The sequence below is a fragment of the Pongo pygmaeus genome, chromosome 6, assembly GCF_028885625.2.
Source record: "Pongo pygmaeus isolate AG05252 chromosome 6, NHGRI_mPonPyg2-v2.0_pri, whole genome shotgun sequence".
NCBI lineage: Eukaryota > Metazoa > Chordata > Mammalia > Primates > Hominidae > Pongo > Pongo pygmaeus.
In genome coordinates, this window is record NC_072379.2 from 74,252,884 (window position 1) to 74,276,326 (window position 23,443).

Here is a 23,443-nt window from a genome sequence, read left to right on the forward strand (position 1 = left end):
TCAAGCTGACTTAACAGACAAAGCTTAACTCTCAACCAGTTGCCAATTGGGGAATCTTTGAATCTGAGGTAGGAGGCGGGACTCAACTCCAGACCAGATGGAAGACTGGTTGAAATAGGGAAGAGGCATTGAAAGCATCTCTCCACGAGACAGCCCCACCAGTGTCATGACAGTATACCATTGCTGTGGCAACATCCGGAAGGTACCACTTCTTTTCTAGGAATTTCTGGATAACCCACCCCTTAATTTGCATGTAATTAAAAGTGGGTGTAAATATGACTGCAAAACTGCCCATGAGCTGTACGCGGAGCACACTGCCTATGGGTAGTCCTGCTTCACGAGGAGCAGTACCTCTGCTGCTGTACTCAATAAAAGATGCCACCTAACACCACAGACCCGCCCTTGAATTCTTTCTTGGGTGAAGCCAAGAACGTTCCCGGTTATGCCCCAGTTTTAGGGCTTGCCCGCCATGCATCAAATCTACTTATGACCTGGAAGCCTCCAAGCTTCGTGATGTCATGCATTTCCAGGCCAAACCAATGCCTTACATGTATTGATTTATGTCTTTGCCTGTAACTTCTATCTCCCTAAAATGTATAAAACCAAGCTGTAAACTAACCACCTTGGGCCACATGTTCTCAGAACCTCCTGAGACTGTGTTACAGGTTGTGGTCACCAATTTGGCTCAGAATAAACCTCTTCAGATATTTTACAGAGTTCGGCTTCTTTCATCAACACCGTATTCCACTATAGCTATTACTTAAAATAACCATAAAAAGTATGTAGCATTATTAACCCACATTATAAATAATCAAAAAGGCTTAGTATCTTGTCTAAAGTTATTAGAAAATAAAAGAACCGGGATACTCTGATCTCAGAAGCCATGCTCTTAACTACTATTCTATATTTTCCCACTGGAATACACTTATTCTTTTATCAAGATCTAGAAATAAAAGAAAAGAAAATCCAAAATTCTAGATAATCCACTATCTGTATTTCAAAAAAAAAAAAGCAGCGGCTATATGCTTTATTTTTAAAGACAGAAATATATTTTACATCACAACAAATAAAAAATTCCTGCACTAAAGCAATTGTCGACAACAGTGCTGGAGACATTTTCCAACAGCTATAGAGAAAGTCAAACTCACTGTATATGAAGCAGATCTAACAGGCCATGGGGCTTTCGTCAAAATTAGTTTTGAATCCCAGGTGCATTCACGATGCTTGTGGGTGATAAATCTTTCTGTAGTATTCTTCTGTTTATCATCTTTCGGCAACTGGTACCCATGTACTAGAGATACGAAGACAAATGAAAGGCTTAGCAATGGCATGTGTCTTTGTTCATGGTGTCTCTCAGATATGGTATCATTTTTGGAGATCAGGACCCAGTAGTGGTAAGTCACTGGATAATTTATAGATGTAAATCTAAACAAAACTTTTCTTATTCTTTCTGCCAGTCCTGCTGGAGTTAATTTTGTCTTTCTTCAAACTCCAATTCCAAACCCACCTTTTATTTCTCTGGACCCGTCTTTCTAAAGTGTCTCTTATTGGATGGTATATTTTGCACTCTACCTTACGTTTTACTTAAAATATTTTTGAGGTCAGGGGCTGGGTCTTATAAGGTATCTTTGGCATTTTCTACCAAAGTGAGTTACACATAGCATATACTAGGAAAGTTGACATGTTCCATTTTAATTACACAGCTAGATGACACTTTTATAAGTATAACACATGCTAAAATGTGTATGACATTTGTAAATAAATTATCTTAGTTTTACAGGTATAAAATTATTTGCTCCTTATTTTGAAAAAGAAGAAATAAAATGTAACTGTGATCTCACTATCCAGAGACAAACACTGTTAACATCTTATTGTTTAATTTATATATAATTATAATATGTAAATATAGCATTCAGATATTTTCCATCCTAATCCAAATAAGAAATGCTAAATAATACAAATTAAGTCTGAATTAACACTTAACAAATGGCACCATAACAGTAATTATAGCATGCATGTGTGTATGTTATTTCCATGTGCTTTTTAATACATTACTAAGTGCTTTTAGCAGATTTAATGCTCACAGTAATTCCATGATGTAGATTCAGTTGTTATCATCTGCATTTCCAGATGAGGAAATCAATAGATAGATAGTTTAGGTGATTTGGGGCAGTGAAGCCAAGATACAAAGTTGCACAGCTTTGAATCTTTGAATAAAGAGGTTGCACAGCTTTGAATAAAGAAGAGTTTATTCTCTTAAGCATTACACTCTATTTATTCTCAATACGTGACACATTGATTTACAAATATCATCTTTAATAATATGTTAACAGTTGTGGTAGAAAAGTAAATGTATTGTTGCAAATAATTAAAAGGGCATTAAAAATTTACCATATTATTAAAGGTGATAATAAAATCCACCTATTTAGTTTTAAGCCTATGAATTTACTACTACTAATATATAATGCAGAGAGGTTTTTTTTCCAATATTCATAACATCTTAACAGCTTACCTGTACTTAAGGGTTGTGATTTAAATTTTAATCCAAAGGGGTCCTTTTCATAAGTTGTCTCAAAGTTTGGTAAACCAGGTTGGTACTAGATACGTAAAGGAAAGATTGCAATATTACTAATACATATTGTTTCTTATTGTAGTTGGAGTTTGATTTTTCCTAATATTAAATATTTCCTTTGCAAAATATAATTTTGATGATTTTGTTGTGGCATTCAAATGTAGCATTTAAAACTTGTTTATGAAAATTTGAAAAAATAATCTAAGATTTAAATAGTGTATACACAATTCATTTTTGTGGTGGAGAGGAGTACTTCAATTACCCTTTTGTGAAGTGATCAGAATTAGTATCTTAAACAGTGTGGAATTAAGGGAGTCTATTCAAAATTTGGCAACCTGATCTTAAACTTGATTGTAATTTATGACACATAGAATTACATATTGTTTTCTGGAGCTGAACTTATTTCAGACACATAGCAAAAACATTGAACAAAGCTAAATAATTTATCAAGCCTGGAATAGAGTTACTATTTTTTTTATAAGCTACTAACAAAGTAGATTTTTTAGTGGTTTAAGTGAACCAATTTGAACTGAAATAGAATTTGTATGCTCCAAGAACTGATCAAATAAAACATCACAAAGGTCTCTACTCAAAAGCTAAGTAAACATGGCATAAAACAGTGAGGGTACCAAGCAGAAATTAAACAGGGTTATATTCTTAATGAGTGACCTGCCACAAGCATATAGAACAATATTAAAAGTTCCAAAGAAGGAGATTCTCTAATACAAGATTTTTCGCTCTTTAATTGAATACAACATGAGACCAAGTTCGTTTCAAAAAGCCTTCATTGAGGTTTAATTTGTAACAATACTGACATCCGGTGGTTACACAATTTATAACACTCTGTCTCCAATTCAGTCATTAATAGAAGCAAGTTAATTCAGCTAAAATAAAAATATTCCTTATTCTGTGAATTTTATTTACTCAAGTTTTTAAGTCTGTTATTAGTAAAATATTTATTTATTTATTTTATTATTATTATTTTTTGAGATGGAGTCTCACTCCGTCGCCCAGGCTGGAGTGCAGTGGTGACATCTCGGCTCACTGTAACTTTCACCTCCCGAGTTCAAGCGATTCTCTTGCCTCAGCCTCCCGAGTAGCTGGAATTACAGGCACGTGTTACCACACCTGGCTAATTTTTGTATTTTTAGTAAAGATGGGGTTTCACCATGTTGGTTAGGCTGGTCTCGAACTCCTGGCCTCATGATCCTCCCACTGTGGGCTCCCAAAGTGCTGGGATTACAGGTATGAGCCACTGCTCCTGGCCTAGTAAGGTATTTAAATAAACCAGTAACATTTCATATTTAAATGACCTCCCTCATCTCCAAAAGGTAACATGTTATTTACTATGAATGGAAATATTTACATGACCTCCCTCATCTCTAAAAGGTAACATATATTATTTACTATGAATGAAAATATTTAGATACCCTGAATAAGTAAAGAGAGTTATTGACTATGGCTCCCTGTATTTTCCAAATTTTATCCTAATAGCTCATAGAGTTAACATTCATCGAATGCCTCAACATTTCAGATTCTGTTGTGCTTTGCATAGATTGTTTCGTTCATTACTTAAAATAACCATAAAAAGTATGTAGCATTATTAACCCACATTATAAATAATCAAAAAGGCTTAGTATCTTGTCTAAAGTTATTAGAAAATAAAAGAACAGGGATACTCTGATCTTAGAAGCCATGCTCTTCACTACTATTCTACATTTTCCCACTGGAATACACTTATTCTTTTATCTTACTATTTCTAGATCCTGTTCTGTCAGTTCTACTGTTTAACTCTCTGCCTAGCAAGTCACGTTTATGTGCTAAATTATAGATCTAAGAATAGAATATATTCACATTTTAGTGGAATTATATTTTGCATAAATATTTGACCTTATTTGCATCTCCATATTTTTCATCACCCTTTTAAATTATAAATCTAATTATTGCCCATATATTATTTAAATTATTAATCATCCAAAAGATTCATTAAAGTAATAGAATATCCCTTTTTAATTATTTTCATTCATTCACCAATTTATTCCACAAATTTATTTTATTATTAGTAGGTTATAAACTCCTGGCAACTGATGTCTGTTCTCCAATCATATCTAAACCCAACCTGTTCTCTTGAAACCTAAGAAAGCCCATCTCAGAGTTGGCCACTTGACCTGGCAGATAAAACCTCATCAGAATCAATCAGGTTCTTACCTCTCTGTTCTATCATTTATTGCTAAATGTGAATTGTATTGTTCCGTGAGAAAAAAAGGCAGCATGATACACATTATATACACACACCTTTTTCCTCTATGTAATAGTTTTTCTCATTAAGAAATGAATAAAAAATAATACATAGTTCCCCTTGTCTATCTTAAATTGTTTTTATTCAAATGCTCTTTTGTACCTGTCGAAAGTCATGTGGTTTGGGATTGACAGAAACACCCCTTGGATATTGTCCACTCTTCACAAACATTAACTTTGCTTTTTGTAAATCCAGACGTGGAAATGTAGTTATAAATTTAGGAGCTGTGACCTCCTTAGGATGATTTCTTATGCTGGGCAAGTGAAGCATTGTTTCTGGAAAACTGATATTTTTCCTCCTTTTTTCTTCCTTCATTGGTTTTGATGATCTTTCTGGAATTCGCAAAGATGTATACAGTTTGTAGCTAAAATCAGGAGGCTTTATTTCCCACACATTAACTTTAGTTTTACATTGTGGAGGTTGCAGAACACTTTTTTTCCATTTGGAGTTGAGATACTGTTGTGAAGGATGTTGCAGCCTCTTTGCAATATCCCTATCTCTTGTGCCTCTCTGAGACTCATGGTACATTATGTGGAGGGCGTTTTCACATGGAGGAATCTGCAACACACATGGAAATAGGTGAAGCTTGTCACTATAGCAATGGTGTACTCAACATTTTCTCTCCAGGACAAGTTAATCTTTGAAAAATTTATGAAGCAGGAAAAAGCTCAGAAATGACAGGAAATGTGTATGGAGGAGCAGGAGAAAAGTATCATTGCTGCAAATATTTATTCAGCACCTTTGTCACAGCAGTCACTGCACTAAGGACTGGTAATTTTTTAAATGATTGACGTAAAATCCATGTCCTTAAGTAACTGAGATGCTACTTAAAAGACAAACATAAAAGCCAAAAATAAAACCTGTGTAATAGGATAGATATTTTAAGTATTATGAGAAGCAAGGAGATTGGTCAGCTAGCTTTATCAAGAAAATAGACATGATGTCAAAAGCTGTTATTTGGACCTATCTTGAGAGGTAAGTAGAAACATTCCAGGTGGTAAAGGAAGGCAATAACATTTGACCTAGAAATAGAAAGTATGTGAAATTTGTCATTACCTATTTCTAGGATATCTATGCCTGCCTAAACCATAATGAGTACATAGTAATTACTGCTATTGAAACTATAGATGAGAATCATGCATTTGCTTTTTTGCTGACCAGCTAACCAGTGATGTGGAAATCATTATTACACTTCTCAGATTTAATGACATTATCAATATGTTACTGGATGATTCAATGAATTCAGAATCTCCTTGAAAAGGCTAATTACCAATTACAATATATTTGGTGAAGTAGAAATAATACAACAATGCTGGTTCCTGGGAAATAAAGATCTGAGGTGAGGATGAATTTCCTTGTCTTGTGCTAGAATTTTGTGTTGTTTCATAATAACATCAAAATAGAGGATCATCAAAATTCTAAATGTTAATTTTCAATATGCTAAAGTTGCAAGTGAAGGGAAACTACTATGAATGAAAGGAAACTATTCTTCAGATATGTTGAAAATATCCATTTTCAAAAATTTGTAATATTTTGCAGTGATGGATTGTTTTTCAAATACTCTTATAAATATTTTTATTTTATAATGGACTATGCCATATGGAGAGAAAAACAAGAAGCATGTAAAAGGAGCATAGCTTCTCTGTGAGGAGGCAGTGAAAAATGATATGATAGGAAAAACTAGAAAAATTTGAGTTATAGTATTAAAAGTCTTTTATGTCACACTAAGAAGTTTTAAATTCATCCAAGAGGCAAAAGGGAACAAATAGAATTTTTTATTATTATTATTATTATTATTATTATTATTATTATCATCATACTTTAGGCTCTATGGTACATGTGCGCAACGTGCAGGTAAGTTACATATGTATACATGTGCCATGCTGGTGCGCTGCACCCACCAACTCGTCATCTAGCATTAGGTATATCTCCCAATGCTATCCCTCCCCCCCTTTTTTGTTATTATTATTATTATTAAAGAATATTTTAAACAGGAAAATGGTTAGCATGTTGTTTGTATTTCAGAAAGATCAGTATGATAGCAGTACGGAAGGTGGCCTCAAAATAAAAAATGAAAGCTAAGCCAAAAAAAAAAAGCCCAAACCCAACATAGCAACAATTTAGGTGAGATGATAAAAAACCTAAACAAAGATGTAGCATGAAAATGAGAAAGGGGGGGAGGAGCCAAGATGGCCGAATAGGAACAGCTCCGGTCGACAGCTCCCAGCGCGAGGGACGCAGAAGACGGGTAATTTCTGCATTTCCATCTGAGGTACCGTGTTCATCTCACTAGGGAGTGCCAGACAGTGGGCGCAGGTCAGTGGGTGAGTGAACCGTGCGCCAGCCGAAGCAGGGGCGAGGCATTGCCTCACTCGGGAAGTGCAAGGGGTCAGGGAGTTCCCCTTCCAGGGGTGACAGACAGCACCTGGAAAATCGGGCACTCCCACCCGAATACTGTGCTTTTCCGACGGGCTTAGGAACCGGTGCCCCAGGAGAGTATAGCCCGCACCTGGCTCAGAGGGTCCTACGCCCACGGAGTCTCGCTGATTGCTAGCACAGCAGTCTGAGATCAAACAGCAAGTCGGCAGCCAGGCTGGGGGAGGGGCGCCCGCCATTGCCCAGGCTCGCTTAGGTAAACAAAGCAGCCTGGAAGCTTGAACTGGGTGGAGCCCACCACAGCTCAAGGAGGCCTGCTTGCCTCTGTAGGCTCCACCTCTGGGGGCAGGGCACAGACAAACAAAAAGACAGCAGTAACCTCTGCAGACTTAAATGTCCCTGTCTGACAGCTGTGAGGAGAGCAGTGGTTCTCCCAGCACACAACTGGAGATCTGAGAACCGGCTGACTGCCTCCTCAAGTGGGTTCCTGACCCCTGACCCCCGAGCAGCCTAACTGGGAGGCACCCCCCAGCAGGGGCAGACTGACACCTCACACGGCCGGCCAGGTACTCCAACAGACCTGCAGCTGAGGGTTCTGTCTGTTAGAAGGAAAACTAACAGAAAGGACATCCACACCAAAAACCCATCTGTACATCACCATCATCAAAGACCAAAAGTAGATAAAACCACAAAGATGGGGAAAAAACAGAGCAGAAAAACTGGAAACTCTAAAAAGCAGAGTACCTCTCCTCCTCCAAAGGAACGCAGTTCCTCACCAGCAACGGAACAAAGCTGGATGGAGAATGACTTTGACGAGCTGAGAGAAGAAGGCTTCAGACGATCAAATTACTCCGAGCTACGGGAGGATATTCAAACCAAAGGCAAAGAAGTTGAAAACTTTGAAAAAAATTTAGAAGAATGTATAACTAGAATAACCAATACAGAGAAGTGCTTAAAGGAGCTGATGGAGCTGAAAACCAAGGCTCGAGAACTACGTGAAGAATGCAGAAGCCTCAGGAGCCGATGCGATCAAATGGAAGAAAGGGTATCAGCCCTGGAAGATGAAATGAATGAAATGAAGCGAGAAGGGAAGTTTAGAGAAAAAAGAATAAAAAGAAACGAGCAAAGCCTCCAAGAAATGTGGGACTATGTGAAAAGACCAAATCTACGTCTGATTGGTGTACCTGAAAGTGACGGGGAGAATGGAACCAAGTTGGAAAACACTCTGCAGGATATTATCCAGGAGAACTTCCCCAATCTAGCAAGGCAGGCCAACATTCAGATTCAGGAAATACAGAGAACGCCACAAAGATACTCCTCGAGAAGAGCAACTCCAAGACACATAATTGTCAGATTCACCAAAGTTGAAATGAAGGAAAAAATGTTAAGGGCAGCCAGAGAGAAAGGTCGGGTTACCATCAAAGGGAAGCCCATCAGACTAACAGCGGATCTCTCGGCAGAAACCCTACAAGCCAGAAGAGAGTGGGAGCCAATATTCAACATTCTTAAAGAAAAGAATTTTCAACCCAGAATTTCATATCCTGCCAAACTAAGCTTCATAAGTGAAGGAGAAATAAAATACTTTACAGACAAGCAAATGCTGAGAGATTTTGTCACCACCAGGCCTGCCCTAAAAGAGCTCCTGAAGGAAGCGCTAAACATGGAAAGGCACAACCGGTACCAGCCACTGCAAAATCATACCGAAATGTAAAGACCATCGAGACTAGGAAGAGACTGCATCAACTAACGAGCAAAATATCCAGCTAACATCATAATGACAGGATCAGATTCACACATAACAATATTAACTTTAAATATAAATGGACTAAATGCTCCAATTAAAAGACACAGACTGGCAAATTGGATAAAGACTCAAGACCCATCAGTGTGCTGTATTCAGGAAACCCATCTCACGTGCAGAGACACACATAGGCTCAAAATAAAAGGATGGAGGAAGATCTACCAAGCAAATGGAAAACAAAAAAAGGCAGGGGTTGCAATCCTAGTCTCTGATAAAACAGACTTTAAACCAACAAAGATCAAAAGAGACAAAGAAGGCCATTACATAATGGTAAAGGGATTAATTCAACAAGAAGAGCTAACTATCCTAAATATATATGCACCCAATACAGGAGCACCCAGATTCATAAAGCAAGTCCTGAGTGACCTACAAAGCGACTTAGACTCCCACACATTAATAATGGGAGACTTTAACACCCCACTGTCAACATTAGACAGATAAATGAGACAGAAAGTCAACAAGGATACCCAGGAATTGAACTCGGCTCTGCACCAAGTGGACCTAATAGACATCTACAGAACTCTCCACCCCAAATCAACAGAATATACATTTTTTTCAGCACCACACCACACCTATTCCAAAATTGACCATATACTTGGAAGTAAAGCTCTCCTCAATAAATGTAAAAGAACAGAAATTGTAACAAACTGTCTCTCAGATCACAGTGCAATCAAGCTAGAACTCAGGATTAAGAATCTCACTCAAAACCGCTCAACTACGTGGAAACTGAACAACCTGCTCCTGAATGACTACTGGGTACATAACGAAATGAAGGCAGAAATAAAGATGTTCTTTGAAACCAACGAGAACCAAGACACAACATACCAGAATCTCTGGGATGCATTCAAAGCAGTGTGTAGAGGGAAATTTATAGCACTAAATGCCCACAAGAGAAAGCAGGAAAGATCCAAAATTGACACCCTAACATCACAATTAAAAGAACTAGAAAAGCAAGAGCAAACACATTCAAAAGCTAGCAGAAGGCAAGAAATAACTAAAATCAGAGCAGAACTGAAGGAAATAGAGACACAAAAAACCCTTCAAAAAATAAATGAATCCAGGAGCTGGTTTTTTGAAAGGATCAACAAAATTGATAGACCGCTAGCAAGATTAATAAAGAAAAAAAGAGAGAAGAATCAAATAGATGCAATGAAAAATGATAAAGGGGATATCACCACCGATCCCACAGAAATACAAACTACCATCAGAGAATATTACAAACACCTCTATGCAAATAAACTAGAAAATCTAGAAGAAATGGATAAATTCCTCAACACATACACCCTCCCAAGACTAAACCAGGAAGAAGTTGAATCTCTGAATAGACCAATAACAGGAGCTGAAATTGTGGCAATAATCAATAGCTTACCAACCAAAAACAGTCCAGGACCAGATGGGTTCACAGCCGAATTCTACCAGAGGTACAAGGAGGAGCTGGTACCATTCCTTCTGAAACTATTCCAATCAATAGAAAAAGAGGGAATCCTCCCTAACTCGTTTTATGAGGCCAGCATCATCCTGATACCAAAGCCTGGCAGAGACACAACAAAAAAAGAGAATTTTAGACCAATATCCTTGATGAACATTGATGCAAAAATCCTCAATAAGATACTGGCAAACAGAATCCAGCAGCACATCAAAAAGCTTATCCACCATGATCAAGGAGGCTTCATCCCTGGGATGCAAGGCTGGTTCAATATACGCAAATCAATAAATGTAATCCAGCATATAAACAGAACCAAAGACAAAAACCACATGATTATCTCAATAGATGCAGAAAAGGCCTTTGACAAAATTCAACAACCCTTCATGCTAAAAACCCTCAATAAATTAGGAATTGATGGGACGTATCTCAAAATAATAAGAGCTATTTATGACAAACCCACAGCCAATATCGTACTGAATGGGCAAAAACTGGAAGCATTCCCTTTGAAAACTGGCACAAGACAGGGATGCCCTCTCTCACCACTCCTATTCAACATAGTGTTGGAAGTTCTGGCCAGGGCAATTAGGCAGGAGAAGGAAATCAAGGGTATTCAATTAGGAAAAGAGGAAGTCAAATTGTCCTTGTTTGCAGATGACATGATAGTATATCTAGAAAACCCCATTGTCTCAGCCCAAAATCTCCTTAAGCTGATAAGCAACTTCAGCAAAGTCTCAGGATACAAAATCAATGTGCAAAAATCACAAGCATTCTTATACATCAATAACAGACAAACAGAGAGCCAAATCATGAGTGAACTCCCATTCACAATTGCTTCAAAGAGAATAAAATACCTAGGAATCCAACTTACAAGGGATGTGAAAGACCTCTTCAAGGAGAACTACAAACCACTGCTCAAGGAAATAAAAGAGGATACAAACAAATGGAAGAACATTCCATGCTCATGGGTAGGAAGAATCAATATCATGAAAATGGCCATCCTTCCCAAGGTAATTTACAGATTCAATGCCATCCCCATCAAGCTACCAATGACTTTCTTCACAGAATTGGAAAAAACTACTTTAAAGTTCATATGGAACCAAAAAAGAGCCCGCATTGCCAAGTCAATCCTAAGCCAAAAGAACAAAGCTGGAGGCATCACACTACCTGACTTCAAACTATACTACAAGGCTACAGTAACCAAAACAGCATGGTACTGGTACCAAAACAGAGATATAGATCAATGGAACAGAACAGAGCTGTCAGAAATAATGCCACATATCTACAAGTATCTGATCTTTGACAAACCTGACAAAAACAAGAAATGGGGAAAGGATTCCCTATTTAATAAATGATGCTGGGAAAACTGGCTAGCCATATGTAGAAAGCTGAAACTGGATCCCTTCCTTACACCTTATACAAAAATCAATTCAAGATGGATCAAAGACTTAAATGTTAGACCTAAAACCATAAAAACCCTAGAAGAAAACCTAGGCATTACCATTCTGGACATAGGCATGGGCAAGGACTTCATGTCTAAAACACCAAAAGCAATGGCAACAAAAGCCAAAATTGACAAATGGGATCTAATTAAACTAAAGAGCTTCTGCACAGCAAAGGAAACTACCATCAGAGTGAACAGGCAACCTACAAAATGGGAGAAAATTTTCGCAACCTACTCATCTGACAAAGGGCTAATATCCAGAATCTACAATGAACTCAAACAAATTTACAAGAAAAAAACAAACAACCCCATCAAAAAGTGGGTGAAGGACATGAACAGACACTTCTCAAAAGAAGACATTTATGCAGCCAAAAAACACATGAAAAAATGCTCACCATCACTGGCCATCAGAGAAATGCAAATCAAAACCACAATGAGATACCATCTCACACCAGTTAGAATGGCAATCATTAAAAAGTCAGGAAACAACAGGTGCTGGAGAGGATGTGGAGAAATAGGAACACTTTTACACTGTTGGTGGGACTGTAAACTAGTTCAACCCTTGTGGAAGTCAGTGTGGCGATTCCTCAGGGATCTAGAACTAGAAATTCCATTTGACGCAGCCATCCCATTACTGGGTATATACCCAAAGGACTATAAATCATGCTGCTATAAAGACACATGCACACGTATGTTTATTGCAGCATTATTCACAATAGCAAAGACTTGGAACCAACCCAAATGTCCAACAATGATAGACTGGATTAAGAAAATGTGGCACATATACACCATGGAATACTATGCAGCCATAAAAAATGATGAGTTCACGTCCTTTGTAGGGACATGGATGAAACTGGAAATCATCATTCTCAGTAAACTATCGCAAGAACAAAAAACCAAACACCGCATATTCTCACTCATAGGTGGGAATTGAACAATGAGAACACATGGACACAGGAAGGGGAACATCACACTTCGGGGACTGTTGTGGGGTTGGGGGAGGGGGGAGGGATAGCATTGGGAGATATACCTAATGCTAGATGACAAGTTAGTGGGTGCAGCGCACCAGCATGGCACATGTATACATATGTAACTTACCTGCACATTGCGCACATGTACCATAAAACCTAAAGTATAATAATGATAATAATAATAATAATAATAAAAGAAAAAAAAAAAAAAGTAACTTGTCTAGGACCACAGCAAGTAGTCAGTGGAGGAGCAGAGAAGTGTACCCAGAACCAACCCACCTCAAGTTCTTAACCATCATGGGCCAGCCCTTGAGTATGGTGTTTTTGCCATGACTCAATCCCTGACCTCAAGAATCTTAGAATCTAGTAATGGGAACACATACAAAAATGCAGATAACACATATAAACTATAGTATAACTCATATACTAATATTACCCATATAAACAACTAAATTAGAAGATGGGGTAACAACTTCCACTGCAGAGGTACAAAGGGCTGTGCCAAGGAATGAATTGCCTAATGTTTGCAGACATGCAATTCAACGAAAAGACTTGGGTTAGTCTGGCAAAGCAGAGAGGCACATAATGGATAAAGTGTCAAACCCTTTCTTCCCCTTACATGTTGTCTCTCTGGAGATTAGGTGAGAACCTGATCCACTCACTGCCTATCAAGAGACTTCTGTCTTTGAAACTAATCAGGAAGAATTTACTGGCTGTTAAGCTCTATGGCAGGAACTCCTGTGAAGGAATGAAACAAAAGGAAGGGAAACTAAGATGAAAGTGAGGGATTTGGGACACAAAAGAATGCAGAGTCACTTCAAGCATCTATGTATTGTTCCCCATAGCTTAAAAATGATTATTTCTTGCTCAAAATGTGCTTATAATACAGAAAGCAAAATCTGCATTTAAAATTCTTAAGTAAACGTATATTGTTATTATGTAAACCAAAAAATAAATAAATAAATAAATTTGAATTCATAAAAAAAAAAAAAGAAAATGAGAAAGGGAGGTTGTTCTTATGAGCTACTTAGCAAATCTAATATCTTGAGCTTTGTTTCAAATATATTGCAGTTTATTAACCAAAATAAGGAATAAAGGAGAAGAAACAGTTTATGAAAGAAGGTCACATAATGGGTAGATTTCAATAAAATGTAAGCCCCATACTAATCAGAAAGAAAAAAATGACAGTAGAAACACAAATGAAAAAGAGAAAGGAATCAAAGTTTATCACTGCAGAAAACAACCAAGCCACAAAGATAAACAATGAGAAGGGAAGAAAGAAAAAATAATATATACAAAACAACCAGAAAAAAATTAACAAAGTCAGAGAGTATGTCTTCAAGTGTCAACAATAACTTTCAGGGTAAACAAGTTAATTTCCCCAATTAAAAAACATAGACTGACTGAATGGATTAAAAAAGGACTCAATTATTTGCTGCCTACAAGAACCTCACTTCACCTGTAAAGACACACATAGACTGAAAATGAAGGGATGGAAAATGATGTTCCATACAGATGGAAACCAAAGCTAAACAGAAGTAACTATACTTATTTCAGATAAAATAGACTTCAAATAAAAAAATGTAAAAAGAGACAAAGAAGGCCATTACATAATGATTAAGAAGTATATTAAGGAAGAAGATATAACAATAGCAAATATATGTGCATCCAGCACTGGAGCACCCAAATATATAAAACAAATATTATTTGATCTAAAGGGAGAGATAGACAGCAATTCAATAATAGTAAGGGACCTCAAAACTCCACTTTTAGAAATAAACAGAACTTCTAGACAAAAGCAATGAAGAAGTATCAAAGTTAAACTGCATTCTAGAGCAAATAAACCTAACAGACTTTTACAGAACATTCCACCCAGTAACTAACAATATATGTTCTTCTCTTTCACAAATGTAACTGTCTCCAGGATAGATCATAAGTTAGGCCACAAAGCAAGTCTAAACAAATTAAAAAGGATTAAAGACCTAGAAAGTATCTTTTCTGACTACAGTGGAATAAAACTAGAAATCAATAACAGAAAGAACTTTGGAAACTATACAAATACATGGAAATTAAGCAACATGCTCTTGAATAACAAATGAGGCAAAGAAAAAATTTAAAAATTTCTTGAAACAAATGAAAATGGAAATACAACACACCAAAACTTATGGGATACAACAAAAGCAGTTCTAAGAAGGAAGTTTACAGCAATAAATATCTGCATCAATAAATTAGAAATATCTTGAATGTAGAGACAGCTTCAAGATCCTGACTAGAAGCATCGGGCACTTGCCTTCTCCAGACAGAAGAAACAAAACTTAACCAAATAGATAGTCACATTTCAGATAAAACATCTAGTAGAGAACACTGGAGTTCAACAGAGAAATATCTGAGACACAGAAGGGGAAGAAAGCAAGTGGCTAGCTTGGCCAAGATTGGCTGGGAGCCCATAGGGGCTCCTTTTTGCAGAGAAAGGGTAAGTGGGAGACCCTCATTGGCTTACATCCTCACTGTGGACTGCTGCAATCCCAACCATTGGAGAGCTCCTCTACCCATATTAACCCTAAGACTAGTGTGGGTGTTCATCTGGAGACCCAATGAGGGCATTGTACCAGATAGAAAACGCACTGGGTCACACACACTCCTGAGATCTAAGTGGCTACAGCATGGCACCATTGTGAGAGCCTAGCCATCACCGTTCTGCATCCTGCTCTGGGAACAACAGCTCTCACATCTCGACATCCTGGGAACCTCTGTTTATATCCCCTGGTGTCCACCCAGAGGGCTACAGAGGCACAGCACTGGGTGAGCCCAAAGATGCTTGGGGTCCCCAGTACTTTAGTCCAATAGAGTACTATTCCCTGGGGGAAAAAATGGTGCAGCACACCAAGGAGGCGGCCACTGGGCACAAAGGAAACCAAATTACATGCTTTCCAGAGCTGGTGAGCTTTCTATCTGGGGCTTTGATAAGTGACTCCACCTCTAGCTGTGTCACATATTGTACTTTTGTACTTGGGTTCACAGTGAGAGAGTGGGATCTTTCCCTCTACATGTGCAAAGTGCCATAGCAGTTGTTGCCACTGGGAGCCAAGGCAAGCGGGCCTGAGAGCTGTCTGACTGGAGCTGGAAGGAGTGACCACAACCCTGCTGGCAGAGAGGGCTCTGTGCTAGGATTTATGTATAGAGAATGGGATCTCTATCCTTCTCTGCATTTCACTGCAGCTGCAGCTGCTCTTGCTGCCACCGGGGGCTGGATGGGCAAGAGAGGGCTGCTTGTCTGGGGCTGTGAGTTGCAACCATGTCCCCATTAGCAGTGTGGCCTGTGTTAAAGCTCACTCGCAGAGGGTGGGGTTCTTTCTCACTACTGCATGGTGCTGTTGCAGCTGCTGCCTCCAAGAGCAAATAAGTCTGAGAGCTGCATGTTTGGGTTGTGGGTGGTGACCCTGCCCCCCTGGCCATATGGTCATGTGCTCTGGCTACCAATAGAGGGTGGAATCCTCATCTCTATCCTCTGCAGAGTGCTGAAGCCACTACTGCAGCAGGGAGCTGAAACAAGTGCAACCTAGAACTGGAGACTCCCTGTGCCAGTCCTACCCATACCAACAGCACAGGTTCTGTACTCTAGTGCACATCCTCAAATCGGGCTCCTCACACTCACCACTGCAGTCACTGCTGCTGCCAGAGATTAAATGTTCACTTCCCAGAGCCTGAGAGCTGCTTGTAGGAGACTGCTGATAGCAACCTACCCATACAAACAGCAGGGCCACTATGCTTTCTAGCACAAGCCTTAAGGTCAGGTATCCACACCAACCATCACAGACTGTCTCAGCCTACCTACTACAGCCTATCCCCCTGCACACCATCAGGGGCCTGAGGACAGACACTCCCAAATTGGCACCACACCTCCAAGCCTGAGCACACCACCCAAGGACTTGGTGATTATTCTATCTATTCCACCACCTATACCATCTATTTTATCCCCCTAGGAACCTGAAGATGGGCCCACTCACCTTGCTGCCAACAGCACAAACACACACTCACATGTGCCATCTAGGAGCTCGGGGAGGGGTCTGCCCAGCCAATCACAGCCATTGCCAACACCAGTGAGCACTGATCAGGAATGACAGTCATCTTGCCACTGCTACTGCCATGGCCCACTGAAAACCAGTACACCCACTTGGCTCACCACTGCCATTACCAGCATCTGGGAAAGACAGGTGGAGGCCTGATAATTGGCCCAACTGGACAACTAACACCAGTGCCAGCATACACCACCCAGGATGCTAAAGGACAGGTAGGACAGGTATACTCAGCCTACTGCTGCAACCACTTGGGCCTGAAGACTGACCTACCTGCAATCCCTTTTCCCAGAAAATCTCCACCACAGCCTCCACTAATGACCCTAAGCCACTGAGGAAATCACAGATACCACTAACATTGTTTGTAGGCAAAGAAATCATATAGAGACTACACTACTGCACACATTCAGAATCAAAGCCAAATGGCCCCAACAAACATCACAGATAAATTTTTAGGAAAAAGCCCTAAACTCAAAAGAAAATTCAAAAAATTCAAAGAAGACATAGATGCATAGATATGTAGGGACACAGAAAACATGAAAGAGCAAGAAATATGACGCCTCCAAAGGAATAAAATAATTCTCCAGCAACAGATCCCAATCAAAGAAATTTCACAAAATCCCAGAAAAAGAATTCAAAATACTGATTTTAAAGGAGGTCAGCAAGATACAGGAGAATGTTGAAAAACAATACAAAGAAATCAGAAAAAATAATTCAGGATATGAATGAGAAATTTACCAAAGAGACAAATATTATAAAAAAGACCAAATGGAAATTCTAGAACTGAAGAGTTCATTTAATGAACTACAAAATATATTTGAAAGCTCCAACAATAGATTAAGCAGAAGAAAGAATCTCAGAACTTGAAGACAGGTCTTTTGAAATAACCCAGTCAGACAAAAATGATAAAACAAAGAATAAAAAAGAATGAATGAAGCCTTCATAACATATGGGACACTATAAAGCAAATGACATATGAATTTTTGGTATCTCAGAAGGTGAGGAGAGGACAAAAGTGTTCAAAAACCTATTTAGCAAAATAATAGCTGAAAAGTTCCAAAGTCTAGCAAGAGATTTAGACATCATATTAATCTGTTTTCATGCTGCTGATAAAGACATACTTGAGACTGATAAGAAAAAGAGGTTTAATTGGACTTACAGTTCCTCATGGCTGGGGAGGCCTCAGAATCATGGTGGGAGGTGAAAGGCACTTCTTACATGGTGGTGGCAAGAGAGAATGAGAAAGATGCAAAAGCGGACACCCCTGATAAAACCACCAGAGCTTGTGAGACTTATTCACTACCACGAAAACAGTATCGGGGAAACTGCACCCGTGATTCAAATTATCTTCCACCAGGTCCCTCCCCCAACACATGGGAATTATGGGAGTACAATTCAAGATGAGATTTGGGTGGGGACACAGTTAAACTATGTCATTCCACCCCTGGCCCCTCCAAATCTCATGTCCTCACATTTCAAAACCAATCATGCCTTCCCAACAATCTCCCAAAGTCTTAACTCATTTCAGCATTAAACCCAAAAGTCCACAGTCCAAAGTCTCATCTGAGACAAGGCAACTCCCTTCTGCCTATGAGCCTGTAAAATCAAAAGCAAGCTAGTTGCTTCCTAGATACAATGGGGGTACAGGTATTGGGTAAATACGGCAGTTCCAAATGGGAGAAATTGGCCAAAACAAAGGGGTTACAGGGCCCATGCAAGTCTGAAATCCATCTAGGCAGTCAAATTTTAAAGCTCCTAAATGATCTCCTTTGACTCTAGGTCTCACATCCAGGCCATGCTGATGCAAGAGGTGGGTTCCCATGGTCTTGGGCAGCTCCTCCCCTGTGGCTTTGCAGGGTATAGCCTTCCTCCCAGCTGCTTTCATGGGCTGGCATTGAGTGGCTGTGGCTTTTCCAGGCACATGGTGCAAGCTGTCAGTAGATCTACCATTCTGGGGTCTGGAGGATGGTATCACTCTTCTCACAGCTCTAGTAGGCCATGCCCCAGTGGGGACTCTGTGTCGGGGCTCCCACAGCACATTACCCTTCTGCACTGTTCTAGCAGAGGTTCTCCATGAGTGCCCCGCTCCTGCAGCAAACTTCTGCTTGGGCATCCATGCATTTTCACACATCTTCTGAAATCTAGGTGGAGGTTCCTAAACCCCAGTTCTTGACTTCTGTGCACTCGCAGGTTCAACACCATATGAAAGCTGCCAAGGCTTGGGGCTTGCACCCTCTGAAGCCATTGCCCAAGCTCTACATTGGCCCCTTTCAGCCAGGGCTGGAGGAGCTGGGACATAGGGCACCAAGTCCCTAGGCTGCACGTAGCACAGAGACCCTGGGCCTGGCCCACAAAACCATTTTCTCTTAGGCCTCTGGGCCTGTGATGGGAGGGTCTGCTGTGAAGACATCTGACATGCCCTAGAGACATTTTCCCCATTCTCTTGGGAATTAACATTTGGCTCCCTGTTACTTATGTAAATTTCTGCAGCCAGGTTGAATTTCTCCTCAGAAAATAGGTTATTCTTTTCTATCACTTTGTCAGGCTGCAAATTTTCTGAACTTTTATGCTCTGCTTCCCTTATAAAACTGAATGCCTTTAGCAGCATCCAAGTCACGTCTTACATGCTTCGCTGCTTACAAATTTCTTCTGCCAGATACCCTAAATCTTCTCTCTAAAGTTCAAAATTCCACAAATCTCTAGGGCAGGAGCAAAATGCCACCAGTCTCTTTGCTAAAACAAAACAAAAGTCACCTTTGCTCCAGTTCCCAACAAGTTCCTCATCTCCATCTGAGACCACCTCAGTCTGGACCTTATTGTCCATATCACTATCAGGCTTTTGATCAAAGCCATTCAACAAGTGTCTAGGAATTTCCAAACTTTTGCACATTTTCCTGCCTTATTCTAAGGCCTCCAAACTGTTCCAGCCTCTGCCTGTTACCCAATTCCAAAATTGTTTCCACATTTTCAGGTATCTTTTCAGCAACACCCCACTCTACTGGTACCAATTTAGTGTATTAGTCCATTTTCACACTGCTGATAAAGACATATCTGAGACTGGGAAGAAAATGAGGTTTAATTGGACTTACAGTTCCACATGGCTGGGGAGGCCTCAGAATTATGGCGGGAGGTGAAAGGCACTTTTTACATGGCAATGGCAAGAGAAAATGAGGAAGATGCCAAAGCAGAAACTCCTGATAAAACCATCATATCTCGTGAAACTTATTCACTATTATGAGAACAGTATGGGGGAAACTGCCTCCGTGATTCAAATTATCTCCCACTGGGTCCCTCACACAACACATGGGAATTATGGGAGTACAATTCAAGATGAGATTTGGGTGGGGACACAGCCAAACCATATTGACATCAAGACATAGTGTTAGCGAAGGCACAGTGATCCCCAAATGGAGACAGCACATTGTAGTTAAACTGTCTAAAGACAAATAATTACAAAAACAACAAGAGAAAAGCTTCTAGTTACCTATAAAATTACCTTCATCAGACTAAGAGCAGATTTCTCATCAGAAACCTTACAGAAAAGGAAAGAATGGGATGATATGTTCAGAGTGCTAAAAGAAAAAATCCTATCACCTATGGATACTATATCTAAGAAAATTATCCTTCATACAGGATAAATAAAGTCTTTCCCAGAGAAGCAAATTCTGAGGGAATTCATCATCACTAGACCGGTTCTACAAAACATGCTCAAGGGAGTCCTAAACTTGAAAGGGAAAGGATCAGTCATCATCATGAAAACATATGTAAGTGTAAAATCACTGGTAAAGCAAACACACAAACGAGGAAGAGAAAGGAGTCAAATAGTACCACAACAGAAAACTACAAAACCCTATGGGCAAATAATAAAAGAAAAAAGAACAAGTAAAGAATATATAAAACAACCAGAAAACAATGAACAATATGACAGAAAGAAAACTTCAAAAATCAATAATAACCTTGAAAGTAAATGAATTAAACTCTCCACTTAAAAGATTTACACTGGCTGAATAGACACAAAAACATGATTCAACTATATTCTGCTTACAAGAAACTCAACTTATCTGTAAAGACATACATGGAAAATACAGGTATGGGAAAAGATATTCCATAAAAAAAAAAAAGCAAAGAAGAGTAGCTGTACTTATATCAGATAAAACAGACTAAGTTAAAAACAGTAAAAAAAAAAAAAGATAAAGAATATTGTTATATAATGGTAAAGGGGAATCAGTTCAGCAAGAGAACATAACAATTCTAGGTATATATGCACCCAACACTGGAGCACCCAGATCTATAAAGCAAATATTACTAGATCTAAAGAGAGACATAGATTCCAATATAATAATAGTGGGATACTTGAACACCCCACTCAGAGCATTAGACAGATCATGTGGACAGAAAATCAGTAAAGAAACATTGAATTTAAATGAACCTAACAGGCATTTACAGAACATTTTCTCCAACAACTACAGAATAGGCATTTTACTTTTTTTTTCTTTCTTTTTTTTTTTTGAGACGGAGTCTCACTCTGTCGCCCAGGCTAGAGAGCAGTGGGGTGATCTCAGCTCACTGCAAGCTCCGCCTCCTGGGTTCACACCATTCTCCTGCCTCAGCCTTCCGAGTAGCTGGGATTACAGGCACCCGCCACCATGCCCGGCTAATTTTTTGTATTTTTAGTAGAGACAGGGTTTCACCATGTTAGCCAGGATGGTCTCAATCTCCTGACCTCGTGATCCACCCGCCTCGGCCTCCCAAAGTGCTGGGATTACAGGCATGAGCTGCCGCACCCAGCCCAGAATAGGCATTCTTCTTATCAGCACTTGGAACAGTCTTCAAAATGGGCCATATGTTAAACCACAAAAGATGTCATAACAAATTTTAAAACTGAAGTTATATTTTTTCTCAACCACAATGGAATAAAACTAGAAATAAATACCAGGGGAATTCTGAAAACCATACAAATACATGGAAACTAAACAAAATTTACTGAACAACAAATGAGTCAAAGAAGAAAATTTTTTTAATTTAAAAATTTCTTGATACAAATGAAAATGAAAATACGACATACCAAAAGCTGTGGGATACAGCAAAAGCAGTACTTGGCTGGAACTTTATAGCACAAACAGCTACATAAAAACAATAGCAACAACAGCAGCAACAACAACCAAAAAAACAAAGATTTTAAATAAACAACTTAAGGCTGTACCTGAAAGAACTAGAAAAGCAACAATAAACCAAACCCAAAAATAGCAACAAAAAAGAAAGAAGGAAAGAAAGAAAGACAGGCAGAGAGACAGAAAGACAAAAGAAAGAAAGAAAAAGAAAGAAAGAAAAAAGGTAAGAGCAGAACTAAATGGAATAAAAACTAAAAGAAATACAGAGAATCAATGAAATACAAGGCTGAGTTTTTGAAAAGATAGATAAAATTGATGAACCACTAGATAGAACAACCAAGAAAAAAAGAGAAAAGACTCTAAGAAACAAAATCAGAAATTAAAAAGGAGACTTACAACTGATGCCAGAGAAATACAAATGATCATCAGAGACTATTATTAACAACTATATGCATATCAAGTGAAAAACCAAGAGGAAATGGAAAAATTCCTGGAGACATACAACCCACTAAAATTAAATCAGGAAGAATAGAAAACCTGAACAGACTAATAAGTAGTGATATGGAATCCGTAATAAGAAGCCTCTCAGCAAAGAAAATACAAAGACTGATGGATTCACTGCTAAACTCTACTAAACATGTAAAGAACTAATACTAATCATCCTCAAACTATTCCAAAAAATTGAAGAAAACTAACTCATTTTACAAGATCAGCATTACTCTGATACAAAAGCCAGGAAAGGATACAAGAAAATAAGAAAACTACAGTAGTCCAATATTCCTGATGAACAGAGGTGCAAAAATCTTCAACAAAATGCTAGCAAACCAAATCCAACTGCACATCAAAAAGATATGCACCATGATAAGGTGTGATTTATACCAGGGCTGAAAAGATGGTTCAACATGTGGAAGTCAATAAACATAATACATCACATCAACAGAATGAAGGACAAAATTGATTTGATCATCTCAACAGATGCAGAAAAAGAATTTGATAAAATTCAACACCACTTTATGATAAAAACTTTCAATAAGCTAAGCATTGAAGGAACATACCTCAATATAATAAAAGCTGTATATGACAAACCCACAGCTAACATGATACTAAATGGGGAAAAGTTGAAAGTCTTTTCTCTAAGAAGTGTAACAAGGCAAAAATACCCACTTTCACCACTGTGATTCAACAAAATACTGGAAGTCTTAGCCAGAGAAATCACAAAGAAATAAAGCACATCTAAGTTGGAAAAGTGAAAGTCAAATTCTATTTTATATTTACATTTAAAAAAACCAAAAGGCTCCATTAAAAAAACTCTTAGAACTAATAAACAAATTCAGGCCAGGCGCAGTGGCTCACGCCTGTAATCCCAGCAC

At 38.7% G+C, this 23,443-nt stretch overlaps 1 protein-coding gene across 2 annotated transcripts in view; it reads right to left on the minus strand.

Moving 5' to 3' along the window:
* The window catches only part of C6H7orf78 (chromosome 6 C7orf78 homolog), a 44,076-nt gene that overhangs the window by 11,078 nt on the left and 9,555 nt on the right, over nucleotides 1–23,443 (minus strand). Inside the window, exons 2-4 of one of the 2 annotated variants that reach the window (XM_054495766.1) lie at nucleotides 4,974–5,429; nucleotides 2,513–2,597; nucleotides 1,149–1,291 (exon numbers count right to left, since the gene is read on the minus strand). In XM_054495766.1, coding sequence (XP_054351741.1) covers nucleotides 1,149–1,291; nucleotides 2,513–2,597; nucleotides 4,974–5,399 — 654 coding nt within the window. In that variant the 5' untranslated portion in view covers nucleotides 5,400–5,429. The remainder of the gene's footprint in view (nucleotides 1–1,148; nucleotides 1,292–2,512; nucleotides 2,598–4,973; nucleotides 5,430–23,443) is intronic. The other variant, XM_054495767.1, reaches the window with a different exon arrangement.